Source organism: Haliaeetus albicilla, chromosome 14 (genome assembly GCF_947461875.1).
Source record: "Haliaeetus albicilla chromosome 14, bHalAlb1.1, whole genome shotgun sequence".
NCBI classification, from domain to species: Eukaryota; Metazoa; Chordata; class Aves; order Accipitriformes; family Accipitridae; genus Haliaeetus; species Haliaeetus albicilla.
This window is the reverse complement of record NC_091496.1, coordinates 1,209,995-1,222,009: the sequence shown is the minus strand read 5'-3', so window position 1 is coordinate 1,222,009 and position 12,015 is coordinate 1,209,995. Positions and strand designations below refer to the sequence as shown.

The window sequence follows — 12,015 nt, the reverse complement described above, 5'->3', positions numbered from 1 at the left end:
TCGGAACCACCCCAGCCCCATGGATTGGGAGCTCAGCACAACGTTAGCCCCATAGATGGAATCCAGCCCCAGGGATGAGGCCCCCCGCTCCACCCCAGCCCCACAGATTTTGGGGCTCAGCACCTCCCCAACCCCATGGGTGGTGGGAGAGGGCAGCACCCCACCTCCCCGCCCCACCACCACTTGTGGGTCCCGAGCAGGACAAGGGGGCAGGGTCCTGTGCTGGTATCCATCCTGTCCCACAGCCGTGGGGCTGAGTCACCCACAGAACCCCCCCGTCCCCACCCTGCCGTGGGGCCACCAACGCGCAGACGGGCTCGGCGTTTGCGTTCAGACTTCGGTGTTGCGTTCAGACCGCGGCGGTGGTTTATTGTCCCACCCGCGCCTACATCCTAGGCTGGCCGAGGGGGCGGCCCCGGACCTCCAAGGCAGCCCCCGCCCCATAGCGAGGACAGCCGGGGGGTCCTGGAGCTGGGGTGGGCGCTGGTGACTCCTCAGCTGGGGCTGACCTGGCTGGAAGAGACAGACGAGACCTCCGTCCTCTGGGCCGAGCTGGAGATGTCCGAGTCGTCCGTCATGGGCTTCCCGCAGACCGTCTCCATGATGCAGGCGCGGAACTACAGGGATGGGAACGCGGCCGGCTCAGCCTCGGGGGGTCCCGCGTGTCCCCTGTCCCCCTTCCCTGTCCCCCATCCCTGGGACTGTCTTCCCATCCCTGATGCCATGCTGACCCCATATCTTGTCCCTGGGAAAATGGTACCCCCCGCCCTGGAAGACGGCTCTGGGCATTCCCAGGTGTCCCCAAGTGTCCCCAGGCATCCCAGTCCCTGGGTGTCACTGGGTCTCCCTCATCCCCAGGTGTCCCTGCTCCTGGGATGTCCCCAGTCTGTTGGCACCAGGTGTCCCTCGGCCCTGGGCGTCCCTGGATGTCCCTGGTCCCCAAGTGTCCCTGGTCCCCAGATGTCCTTGGGCAGCCATGGGTGTCCCCGGTGTCCTCAGTCCCCGGGTGTTCTTGTCCCCAGGTGTCCCTGGTCTCTGCACGTCCCCAGTCCGTTGGCATCCTTGGTGCCCAGTCCCTGGTCCATGATCATGCCTGGTCCCTGGGCACCCCTAAATGACCCTGGTCCCCAAATGTGCCTGGACATCCTTAGTCCCCAGGTGTCCTCAGGCACCCCTGGATGTTCCCAGTCGCCTGGGTGTCCCCAGGATGTCCCCATCAACCAGATGTCCCGGGGTGTCCCCAGGGGCACCTGTTTGTTCATGAAGCAGTAAATGATGGGGTTGTAGACGCAGGCGCTCTTGGAGAAGAAGGCAGGGATGGTGACCAGGCGCAGGTCGAGGCCGTGGTTCCGGTTGTTCACCATGTACATGGCCAGGGCCGCGTAGGGCACATAGCAGAGGCAGAAGGAGCCCACCATCACCACCACCATGCGGGACACCTCCCGCTCCGCCTTCTGCGTCGTGGCCGACTCCTGCTGCTGCGCGGCCACCTGCGCCCAAAGTAGGGGGTCAGGGTCCCACCTCGGCCCCTGGCCGGACCTCCTGCCCTCCTGCCTCTCTCCTGTCCGAGCAGCCCTTCCTACCTCCATCCCTCTATCCCTCCATCCCTCTATCCCTCCATCCCTCCATCCATCTATCTCTCCATCCCTCCATCTCCCCATCCCTCCATCCCTCCACCCCTCCCTCCCTCCATCTATCTCTCCATCTCCCCACCCCTCCATCTCTCCATCTCTCCATCCCCCTCCATCCCACTCCATCTCTTCTGCTCTCCAAGCTTCTTCTCCTCCCTCCCTTTGGCCATTTCTCCTCCCTACCTCCCTCAACCCTCCCCACCTCGCCATCCTCCCACCCTTGCACACACGTGTGCGCAGCCCCTGGGCTCCCCGTGCCCACTGTGCCCCTGGGACTCACGGCCCGCAGGGCGCTGAGCAGCTGGGAGTAGGAGAAGATGATGAGGGAGAGGGGCACGATGAAGCAGAAGATGAAGAGGAACCAGGTGTAGTACTCGCTCTTGTACTTGGTGCCCACCGTGTACCAGTCGGGGCCGCAGGAGCACTGCAGCCCCTCGGGCACGTACCTGTGGGGCAGGCGCACTCACCCCCCCGCTCCGTGCCACGTGGCACACCCGTGGCACCCCCCGTGGCACCCCTATGGCACCGCTGGGTGTCTCGGCATCCTCCTGGCACCCCCGTGGTACCCCCATGGCACCCCTGGGGCACCCCCGTGGCAATGCTGGGCTACTCCACACCCCTATGGCACCCCATGAAACCCCCCCCCATGGCACTGCTATCCTGCTCCGCACCCCCGTGCCACCCCCAAGGCACCGCTGGGTGTCTCGGCGCTCTCCTGGCACCCCCGTGCCACCCCTATGGCACTGCTGGGTGTCTCAGGACCCTCCTGACACCCCCATGGCACCCCCATGACCCCCCCACCAGCCACTCCTGGAGATGAGCACCCTGCCCACCCCTGCCCACCATCCCCCCCCCCCCCCCCACCTGCTCCACCCGAAGAACGGGGGGATGGCGACACCGACGCCGATGACCCAGGTGGCCACCACCACCATCAGGGCGTGCTTGGAGCTGAAGCGGAAGTTGCCGAAGGGTTTGCAGATGACGATGTAGCGCTCGAAAGCCAGGAAGGCCAAGGACCACCCCGTCACCAGCCCTGGGGGGGGACACCACCGGGACCTCAACCCACCTCCCACCAACCCCCATGGCCCCACCAGACCACGGTGGTCACCTCCACCTACAGCCCCACTGGGTCATGGTGGTCACCCCAAACCCTACAGCCCCACCAGACCCCAGTGGTCGCCTCCACCTACCTCCGGTGGCCCCCACGAAGCCCTCCAAGGAACACATGTGCTTGCCGAAGACGAAGTAACCCTGGGAGCTGGAGACGAAGACGGTGAAGACGCTGAAGATGCAGGAGATGAAGCCGCTGAAGGAGATGTTCACCAAGATGTAGTTGAGGGGTTGCCTCAGCTTCTTGTACTTGACGGTGACGACCAGGACGATGGCGTTGAGGGGGGTGCCCACCAAGAAGACGAAGCCCATGAAAGCGGTCTGCAGGTAGAACGCCCACGGCGGAGCGATGTGATATTGGGGACCGTCCCAAGGTCCCACCGAGGACCCGTTCTTGAAGAGGTAAAACTCTTCGTCACCCGACATGGTGATGGGGCTGGGGGGGGTGGGGGGACACGGTGGTCCCCTGCCCTCCCCCTCTGATATACCCTGCCCAGCCCCAAGCCGCTTAACGGCTGAGGGGGGGATCAGGGCTTCATCCTTGGGCAAACTTGGGGATTAGTGGGGGCTAAGCCGGGCTGAGAGCCTAATCGGCCTCCCTAAGCTGGGCCGAGCCGATTGCCGAGGTTCCCGGGGGATTTGGGGGGGGGGGGCATAAGGGCCCCCCGCCAACCCATCTTGGGGGTGGGGGGTCCCCCAGGGGTCCCCGGGATACACAGGGCACCCCAAGCTTGGTCTTGCTGCCACCGGGATGTCCCAGCCCTGTGTGCCCTGGGTTGGTCCGGGGGGGGTGGTTGGGGTCCTCCAGGGGGGGGGGCTTGGGGACCCCCAGTGAGGTCACCCCCCCCTCCCTGAGCACCCTAGGGTGCCCCCGCAGCCCCACGGGGACACCCAGTGCCCCCCCACCATTTATTGCCCCCCACACCGCTGGGGGTGCGCTACTTGGGGGTGCAACGTCAAAGGGGGGGTGTGCATTGGTGGGGGGGGTCACGGCAGAGGGGTGCACTGCCCGGGGAGGGGGGTGGTGTGCATTTTTGGGGTGCACTGCCGGGGGGTGCTTTACCGGGGGGGATGTGCACTTTTGGGGGGGGTTGCACTGCTGGGGGTGGATTGCAAAGGGGGGGTGTGTGTGTGCACTTTCAGGGGGGGTGTGCACTGGCGGGGGGGGGGTACACTGCCGGGTTGGCTGGTTGGGGGGTGCATTGCTGGGGGTGCATTGCAGGGGGGCATGCACTTTCGGGGGGGGGTGTCTTGCCCGGGGCGGGGGAAAGGGGCTTGTGCACTTTCAGAGGGGCTGCAGAGCTGATGTTGCCCCCTCCCCACCGTGCCCCTCGCCCCCCCAACTCCCCAGTACCCCCCAGTACTGCCCAGTACCAGCACCCCCCGGCCGCCCCCATCCCGCCACCTCCCACGCGTGGCCCGTGGAGGGGCGGGTGGGACTGTCGGCGGCTCGTTGGTCTAGGGGTATGATTCTCGCTTAGGGTGCGAGAGGTCCCGGGTTCAAATCCCGGACGAGCCCGAAGTTTTTTTTCCTGCGGCCCCCCCCCCTTTTTCCTGCCCCCCCCCCGGGACCATGGGGCCTCCCGTGGGGGCAGGAAGGATGAGCACAAGCCGCTTAGGGGGGGATTAAGGGCTCTTGGGGCCGCCCCCCCCCCCCCCCCCCCGGGGGCTGGGGGTGCATATAAAGGCCGGGTGGAGTGGAGGGACAGTGGGGTGGTGGCACCCCCCGGGACCCACGCGGATCCCACGGGCGGGGGGGTGCGTGTCCGTTGTTGTGTTGTGTGGGTGCCGGGGGGTGTGAGGGGGTAGACCTCCGTGGGTGTCTGTGTCCTTGTATGGGGGTGTTGGGGGGGGGTGCCCACCCGTGGGGATGCCTTGGGGCACCCGTGGGGCTGTGTCCAGCTCTGGGGCAGGGATTGGGCGGTGCTGGGGGGGGGCAAGGTTGGGGATGGGGGGGAGACATGGATGGGCTGAGCCCCCAGCATTGGCGGGGGGGGGGGTCCTGCCTGGGCTGTACTGGGCCATACTGGGCTGTACTGGGTCATACTGGGCTGTACTGGGTCAGGTCAGGTCACACTGTACCGTACCAGGCTGTACCATACAGTACCATACTGGGCCATACTGTACCGGGTCAGACTGGATTTTACTGTACCATACCGTACTGGGCCATACCATACCATATGGTACCTGGTCAGGCCACACTCCACCATACTGGGCTGGGTCATACCATACCGTACCGCACCGTACCATACCAGCTTCCCCCCTGCACCCTGGCACACTGCCCCCTCATGTGTCCCTCATAGCCATCAGTAGGCTCCAGAGTGAACACTCCCCACAATGTGTCCTGAAGCTCCAGGGAGGGGGTACCCCAGGGCAGGAGCAGGGGTACTGGTGGTGGGGTGCTGGTATGGGACAGTGGCACTGGGCAGGGGGGGCACAGCTGCCCCCTGAGCCCCTCTGACCCAAGGGACCCAGGCGTCCGGGCAGGCAGGGCCCCCCCAGGGAAGGGGGGAGGCGGTTGCCAGGGCAACGAGAGATGCCACCCCTGGGGACCATCACCCAGGAGACGGTCACAGGGCACAGGGTGCCCCAGCACAGAGGCAGGGCCATGGACCTCAGCGCCTCCCCCTCCGTGGGCAGTGAGTGGGGGCACCCGGGACAGCCCCCCCCTCCAGGGACAGGCACCCCGTGGGGACGGGTAACCCCATAAATGGGTGCCCCACGGGGCAGGCACCCCCAGGGATGGGCACCCCACAAGGATGGGCACCCCCTCGGGACGGGCATCCCCAGGAATTGGCACCCCCCAGGGTGATGGGCACCCCGTAGGAGCTGGCACCCCAAGGGACGTGCAACCCCGGGGGTGGGCACCCCATAGGGGCTGTCACCCCCAAACCCGCGCCCCGTGCCCCCCCGACCCCGAGCGGCGATGCCCACGAGGTGCCCCCTCGCAGCGGAGCTGCGGACGCTGCAGGCAGAGCTGGGCGCCCTGCAGGCAGGGCAGGCAGCGGAGCTGGGGCAGCTGGAGCGGGCGCTGGTGCTGGCGCAGGCAGAGCGGGCAGCGGCCACGGCGGAGGCCGCGCAGCAGGCAGAGGAGGTCGCCCGGCTGCGGGACGAGGTGGCCGGGCTGCGGGCAGAGCTGCGGCGCGGGCAGGAGCTCTGTGCCCAGTACCAGCTGGAGGCCACCGCGCTGCGTGCCGATGCCCGCCTGAAGGAGCAGCGGCACCGGTGTGCCACCGCCGAGGTGGTGCGGCTCCAAGGTAAGTGGGGCATGGCAGGGGGGAGGCCATGGCGTGGTGGGATGGTGGCCGTGGCGAGGTGGGATGGTGGCCATGGTATGTCAGAATGATGCCATGGGACAGAAGGTTGGTGGCCATTGTATGGCAGTGGTGCCATGGGACAGAAGGTTGGTGGCCATTGTATGGCAGTGGTGCCATGGGACAGAAGGTTGGTGGCCATTGTATGGCAGTGGTGCCATGGGACAGAAGGTTGGTGGCCATGGTGAGGTGGGATGGTGGCCATGGCATGGTGGGCTGGTGGTCATGGTGAGGTGGGATGGTGGCCATGGTGTGGTGGGACAGTGGCCATGGCGTGGTGGGCTTGTGGCCATTGTGTGACAGTGATGCCATGGGACAGAAGGTTGGTGGCCACGGTGAGGTGGGACGGTGGCCATGGTGAGGTGGGCTGGTGGCCACAGCATGGTGGGCTGGTGGCCATGGTGAGGTGGGAAGGTGGCCATGGCGCGGCAGGGCGGTGGCCATGGCGTGGTAGGGTGACATTGCAGCACAGGGGGTGGTGGTTGCACAGGGGTGCATGCTGTGGGGCGGGTTGCCGTGGGTCGCGGTGCCGTGGGGCTGAGGTGGGGGTCCCGCGCAGAGGAGCTGGGCAGGCTGCGGGCGCAGCAGGAGATGCTGGGCGAGGAGCACCGGGCACTGCGGCACCGTCACCACCGCCTCTGCCGGCACCTCTCCAGCACCTGCCGCCACCGGTACCGCCCCACGGCCCCCACGGGACCCACGGACCCCCTGCCTATAGCCCCCGTGGGACCCCCCAGGACCTCCATGTCCATGTCCTTGTGCCCTCCTGGATGTGGTCCTATACGTGTCCCTCCTGGCCCCAGCCATGTCCCCTTGGCCCATGTCCCCCATGACCCCAGCCATGTCCCCCGTGCCCCCTGGCCATGTCCCCCACGTCCCCTGACCCACATCCCCCCTGTCCCCATGGCCGTGTCCCCCTTGTCATCTTGTTCATGTCCCCTGTGCCCCCCAGTCCTGTCCCCGATGCCCCCAGTCATGTCCCTCTATGCCCCTGGCCATGTTCGCCCTGTCCCCATGTCCCTTGTCCCCACGTCCGCATCCCCGGTGCCCCCTGCCCAAGTACCCTGTGCCCCCCCCAGCCGTGTCCCCCTGTCCCCATGGCCATGTGCCCCTGCACCGCTGGCAGCCCCCGGCACTTCCCTCTCCTGCAGGTGCCCTGAGGGGCCGGGGGGCACCGAGGGCCCCCTCCCAGTGTCCCTCTACCCCGAGGACCCCGAGGACGCCCAGCCTCAGTACCTGGAGGGGACCCAGAGCCAGGTACGGAGTGGGGGGGGGGGGGACGACGGACGGACCCGGAGCTCAGGGTGTCACCATGGTGGAGGTGGCCCTGACCCCCATCCCCTCCCCAGGAGACCACCGGCGGGCTCAAGCCCTTCCTCCTCTTCATCGTGGCCTCCACCATCATCTTCCTCTACCCCTACCTGAAGCAGAGCTGAGACGCCGGCAGGCGTCCTGACCCCCCCACCCGGAGCACCCTGACCCCCCCCAGAGCAATACACCAGATACCCCTCTGTATGGCTGCTGGTGGTGCTGGGGTCCCTGGGGTGGGGGTGCCACCCATGTACCACCCACGTCTGTGTCACCCCCCCTGAGCAGGACATGCCCCTCCAACCCCGCCCCCCCCCCCCCCCCCCCCGGGTATTTTGGGTGCCGGGTGCGTGGCTCTGACTCGCTGGGTTATTTTTAGGCGCTGGCGCAGGCGCTTGGGCCATTGTCGTCGTCGTTCCCCCCCACCACCCGCTGTCACCCATCACCCTGGGGTGCACCCTCAGCACCCCCCCCCCCACCCCGGCACCCACCCAGGGAACTCCTCGACGTGGAGGGTGGAGGGGGGGGGGAAACTGAGTCACAGTGCGATGGGAGAGGAACCCAGGTGTCCTGCACCCCTTGTGTGTGTCCCCCCACCCCCCCCCGGGTGGGACCCAGGCGTCTGGGTGTCCCTCACCCCCCCCACCCGCTGGAAGCTTCCAGGGCAGGTGGCCAATGGTGACGTGGTGATGGTGACACCGGCAGCCGGACACCGGAACAAGGGGGAACCCGATACACCCCCTCTCCCCAAAATTACCCCCCCCCCCAAAGGACCCAGCTCTGGAGCACCCAGGTGTCTACCACCCCCCCCCCGCCCCAGCCTGGGCCCAAGGGTGTTGAAGAGGACCCAGGCGTCCAGGTGGACCCCCAAGGTGGGGGGGGCACCAACGATGTTGGGGGGCAGCAGGGTCCAGGGGTCACTGAGGGGACCCCGACACCCTGGGTCCACCCCCCAAGATGAATGAACCCCCCCCCATGTGCCACCCCAATGGGGAAACTGAGGCACGGCTGAGGGGACCCATGGCTTGAGCCACCAGTGGGGTGGTCACCCAGCAAGGGGGGGGCCTGGGGTGAGGGGTCGAAGGGAAGGGGGGGGCTGGTGGGGAGGGGTGTCTGGGTGGTGGTGGGTCCTGGGGGGTGCTTGGGGGGGGTCTCAGTTGGGGTCCTGGGGGGGACTGTTTCTTCTGTGAGTTTTTTGGGGGGTCCCAAGTGGGGGACTCATGAGTGGGAGGGGGTCCTGAGTGGAGGGGTCCCAACTGAGTCTTCTGGGGGGGGGTCCCAAATAAGTGAGTTTCCTGAGGGGTCTTTGTGGGGGGGGTTGGGGTGCCAACGGTGCTGGGGTGCCGGGTGCCCGGGGTGCTGGCAGTGGTGAGGTTTTGGGGTGCTGGGGTTTTGGAGTGTCAGGGTAATGAGGTGTTGGGGTGCCTGGGCCATCAGGGTGCTGGGGTACTGGGGTGCCGAGGTTTTGGGGTGCCGGTGTTTCAGGGGTGGTGAGGTTTGGGGGTGCCAGGGTGCCAGTGTTTTGGGGGTGTCGGGGTGTGGGTGTGCAGAGATTTTGGGGATTTTGGAGTGCCAGTGTTTCAGGGTGCTGGGGTGGCAAAGTTTTAGGGTGTCGGGGTTTCGGGGCTTTTGGGATTTTGGGGACTTCGAGGTAGTGGAGCTGCAGGGGTTTGGGGGGGGTCTCTGTGTACCGGTGTTGGGAGGTTTGGGGGTGCCGGTGTTTGGGGTTACCTGGCTTTGGGGCGTGCCGTGGTTTGGGTTTACTGGGGTTCGGAGTTACCGGGGTTCAGGGGGTGCCGGTGTTTAGGGTTACCGATGTTTGGGGGTGCCGGATTTCGGGGCTTTTGGGGTTACTGACGTTTGGGGGTGCTGGCATTCAGAGTTACCGGGGTTCAGGGGGTGCCGGGGTTCGGGGTTACCAGCGTTTGGGGGTGCCAGGGTTTGGAGTTACTGGGGTTCGGGGGGTGCCGGGGTTCGGGGTTACTGGTGTTTGGGGGTGCCGGGGTTCGGGGGATGCCGGAGTTCTGGGTTACCGGCGTTTGGGGGTGCCGGGGTTCAGAGTTACCGGGGTTCAAGGGGTGCTGGGGTTCAGGGTTACCAGCGTTTGGGGGTGCGGGGGTTCTGGGCTTTCGGGGGTGCCGGGGTTCGGCGTTACCGGCGTTTGGGAGTGCCGGGGTTCGGGGCCACCGGCGTTTGGGGGTGCGGGGCTTCGAGGGGAGCACGGTGGCGGTGTGCTGCCGGGGCTATAAATAGCGGCTGCGGTCAGGCCCCCCCCCCCCCCCCCGCCGGGCCGGCCCCATCCCGTGGCAGCGGGGCCGGGCCGGGCCGGGGCAGCGCTTAAAGCCGCCGCCGCCCCCAGCGCCGCCACTCGCCGCCCGCCGCCCCCGGCACCAGGAACCGACCGGGACCCCCCGCTCCGGACCCCGCACCCCACCGGGAACCGCTGCTTCTCTCCGACCGCTGACCGGCTCTGTCCCCGCTAACTTCTACCGGGAATCGTCTGGGACACCGGACACCCCCCCCCTCGCAGCCGGGACACCGGCACCGAGCCGGGACCCCCCCACCCCCCCCAGCAGGGACACCGGGGCTGAGCCGGGACCCCCGCTCCAAGCACTGGGACTGATCCGGGACACCGTCCCCAGGCACCCGGGCCGACACCGGGAACCGGGAGCCCACCCGGGACACCGGCACCCAGCCGGGACACCCACCCAGGACGCCGGGACTGACCCAGGACACCTACCCGGGACACCGTCCCCTGCACCGGGAACCGGGACCCCACCCCGGGCACCCACGTTGACCCGGGACCCCCACCCAGGACACCGGCACTAAGCCGGGACCCCCACTCAGGATACCAGCGCCCACCCAGGACCCCTTCAGGACACCGGGACTTATCCGGGACCCCCACCCCAGGCACCGGGGCTGACTCGGGACACCCACCCGGGCACCGGGACTGACCCGGCACCCCACCCAGGGCACCAGCACCCCCCCAGGACCCCCAAGCGAGGACACCGGGACTGACCCAGGACACCAGCCTGGTCTACAGCCCCCCACCCCACCAGCACCCACCACCATGAACTCCACCTACGAGCCACAGCCGGGCGAGGAACCGGAGGAGCTACCGGCCACCGAGAAGGACTTGGCAGAGGACGCTCCCTGGAAGAAGATCCAGCAGAACACCTTCACCCGTTGGTGCAACGAGCACCTCAAGTGCGTCCACAAGCGCATCGGGGACCTGCAGCGGGACCTGAGTGATGGCCTGCGCCTCATCGCCCTCCTGGAGGTCCTCAGCCAGAAGAAGATGGGGCGCAAGTACCACCCGCGCCCCAACTTTCGCCAGATGAAGCTGGAGAACGTCTCGGTGGCCTTGGAGTTCCTGGAGAGGGAGCACATCAAGCTGGTCTCCATCGGTGAGTGAGGGAGGGAGGGGGTGAGCGTGCAAGGGGGAGGGGGTGATGGAGGGGTGGGATGAGTGTGCAAGGGGGGTGACGGACAAGTGGGGATGGGGCCGGGGACGAGCGTGTGAGGGTGGGGGTGACGGAGGCGTGGGAGTGAGGGATGAGTGTGCGAGGGTGGGCGTGATGGATGAGTGTGCGAGGACGGGGGTGACGGAGGAGTGGGGATGGGGCTATGGATGAGTGCGCGAGGGCAGGGGCAATGGAGGAGTGGGAACGGGAGGAGTGTGCAAGAGCAGGGCTGGTGGATGAATGGGACTGGGGGATGAGTGTGCAAGGGCTGGGGTGATGGATGAGTGGGAACGAACAATGAGTGTGTGAGGGTAGGGGTGATGGACGGGTGGGAATGGGATGAGTGTGTGAGGGTAGAGGTGATGGACTAGTGGGAACGAGGCTTGGGATGAGTGTGCAAGGGCAGGACAGTGGATGAGTGGGAATGGAGGACAAGTGTGCAAGAGCAAGGCCGACAGACAAATGCAGGTGGGGGATGAGTGTGCAGGGCTGGTGGAGTAGTGGGAACGGGACGAGTGTGTGAGAGCAAGGGCAATGAAGGAGTGGGAATGGGGGATGAGTGTGCAAGAGCAGGGGCAATGGACAAGCGGGAACGGAGCTGGGGATGAGTGTGCAAGGGCCGGGCTGGGGGTCTGACCCCCGTGCGAGGGGCTGTGCAAAGCTGGGTTGTGTGTGCGAGGGGTCGTGTCGAGCTGTGCTGGGGGGTCCGGTCCCCGTGCGAGGGGCTGAGCGTGGGGCCGCTCAGGGCTTCGGGTCACACGTGCAGTCGTGCAAGGGGCCGCGCGTGGCCCGTTGGGGGTCTGGTCCCTGCGCGAGGCCGTGCGAGGGGCCGCAGCATGTGAAGGGCCGTGCGAGGCCGTGCGGGGGCGAGAAGGGGGGGGGGCCCTGCGCTGAGCTCACTCTTGGCTCGGGGGCCGCGTGCCGGTGAGCTCACGCTGCGGGGGCACGCTCGCCCCTCGCACGCTCGCCCCCCGCACGGTCGCCCCTCGCATGGGGCCCCAGCACCCACCCAGCCACCCCGACAGCTGCAGGGTGACCCCCCCCACCTCGCATGCTCGCCCTCGCACGCTCGCCCTCGCACACGTGGGCAGGCGCGCGGGCGGGTTGTGCCCTTGCACACCCGCTTGCACGCTCACACCCTTCCTCTGCGGGGTTTGCACAGAGCCCACGAGTGTTGTGCGGGAGGGG

At 67.5% G+C, this 12,015-nt stretch overlaps 4 protein-coding genes and 1 non-coding gene across 6 annotated transcripts in view; 4 read left to right on the top strand and 1 right to left on the bottom strand.

Annotated features, from left to right (window-relative positions):
• Window positions 1-343: 343 nt before the first annotated feature.
• OPN1SW (opsin 1, short wave sensitive) lies at window positions 344-3,209 on the bottom strand. The gene is made up of 5 exons (XM_069801463.1): window positions 2,822-3,209; window positions 2,496-2,664; window positions 1,912-2,077; window positions 1,251-1,490; window positions 344-617 (listed from the first exon to the last, which is right to left on the bottom strand). The coding sequence occupies exons 1-5, from the start codon at window positions 3,165-3,167 to the stop codon at window positions 495-497; spliced, it is 1,044 nt and encodes a 347-aa protein (XP_069657564.1). The 5' UTR covers window positions 3,168-3,209; the 3' UTR covers window positions 344-494.
• Window positions 3,210-4,188: 979 nt separating this feature from the next.
• TRNAP-AGG (transfer RNA proline (anticodon AGG)) lies at window positions 4,189-4,260 on the top strand. Its single transcript has one exon. It is a non-coding gene; the product is annotated as a tRNA-Pro (tRNA).
• A 530-nt stretch (window positions 4,261-4,790) lies between these two features.
• Window positions 4,791-7,614, top strand: CCDC136 (coiled-coil domain containing 136). The gene is made up of 3 exons (XM_069801471.1): window positions 4,791-5,998; window positions 7,207-7,312; window positions 7,405-7,614. Exons 1-3 carry the CDS (start codon window positions 5,668-5,670, stop codon window positions 7,478-7,480), a joined length of 513 nt encoding a protein of 170 aa, XP_069657572.1. The 5' UTR covers window positions 4,791-5,667; the 3' UTR covers window positions 7,481-7,614.
• Window positions 7,615-7,911: 297 nt separating this feature from the next.
• Window positions 7,912-10,192, top strand: LOC138689065 (basic salivary proline-rich protein 1-like). Its single transcript, XM_069802325.1, has 3 exons — window positions 7,912-8,055; window positions 8,184-8,255; window positions 9,617-10,192. The coding sequence occupies exons 1-3, from the start codon at window positions 7,912-7,914 to the stop codon at window positions 10,190-10,192; spliced, it is 792 nt and encodes a 263-aa protein (XP_069658426.1).
• FLNC (filamin C) overlaps window positions 9,897-12,015 on the top strand; it is a 31,598-nt gene continuing 29,479 nt past the window's right edge. Inside the window, exon 1 of one of the 2 annotated variants that reach the window (XM_069801445.1) lies at window positions 9,897-10,770. In XM_069801445.1, the coding sequence (XP_069657546.1) occupies window positions 10,434-10,770 (337 nt within the window). In that variant the 5' untranslated portion in view covers window positions 9,897-10,433. The remainder of the gene's footprint in view (window positions 10,771-12,015) is intronic. The other variant, XM_069801444.1, reaches the window with a different exon arrangement.

What these genes read in the sequence shown, in the direction of transcription:
- LOC138689065 (XM_069802325.1), top strand. Translation starts at nt 7,912, where the DNA reads ATGGGAGAGGAACCCAGGTGTCCTGCACCCCTTGTGTGTGTCCCCCCA. An exon ending in CCAATGGTGACGTGGTGATG is followed by an intron (nt 8,056 to 8,183) that starts GTGACACCGGCA and finishes CCCCCGCCCCAG; the next exon opens with CCTGGGCCCAAGGGTGTTGA. An exon ending in GTGGGGGGGGCACCAACGAT is followed by an intron (nt 8,256 to 9,616) that starts GTTGGGGGGCAG and finishes GGCTATAAATAG; the next exon opens with CGGCTGCGGTCAGGCCCCCC.
- OPN1SW (XM_069801463.1), bottom strand. Translation starts at nt 3,167, where the DNA reads ATGTCGGGTGACGAAGAGTTTTACCTCTTCAAGAACGGGTCCTCGGTG. An exon ending in CCGTTCTTCGGGTGGAGCAG is followed by an intron (nt 2,078 to 2,495) that starts GTGGGGGGGGGG and finishes CCTGCCCCACAG; the next exon opens with GTACGTGCCCGAGGGGCTGC. An exon ending in TGCTCAGCGCCCTGCGGGCC is followed by an intron (nt 1,491 to 1,911) that starts GTGAGTCCCAGG and finishes CTTTGGGCGCAG; the next exon opens with GTGGCCGCGCAGCAGCAGGA.
- CCDC136 (XM_069801471.1), top strand. Translation starts at nt 5,668, where the DNA reads ATGCCCACGAGGTGCCCCCTCGCAGCGGAGCTGCGGACGCTGCAGGCA. An exon ending in CGAGGTGGTGCGGCTCCAAG is followed by an intron (nt 5,999 to 7,206) that starts GTAAGTGGGGCA and finishes CCTCTCCTGCAG; the next exon opens with GTGCCCTGAGGGGCCGGGGG. An exon ending in TGGAGGGGACCCAGAGCCAG is followed by an intron (nt 7,313 to 7,404) that starts GTACGGAGTGGG and finishes TCCCCTCCCCAG; the next exon opens with GAGACCACCGGCGGGCTCAA.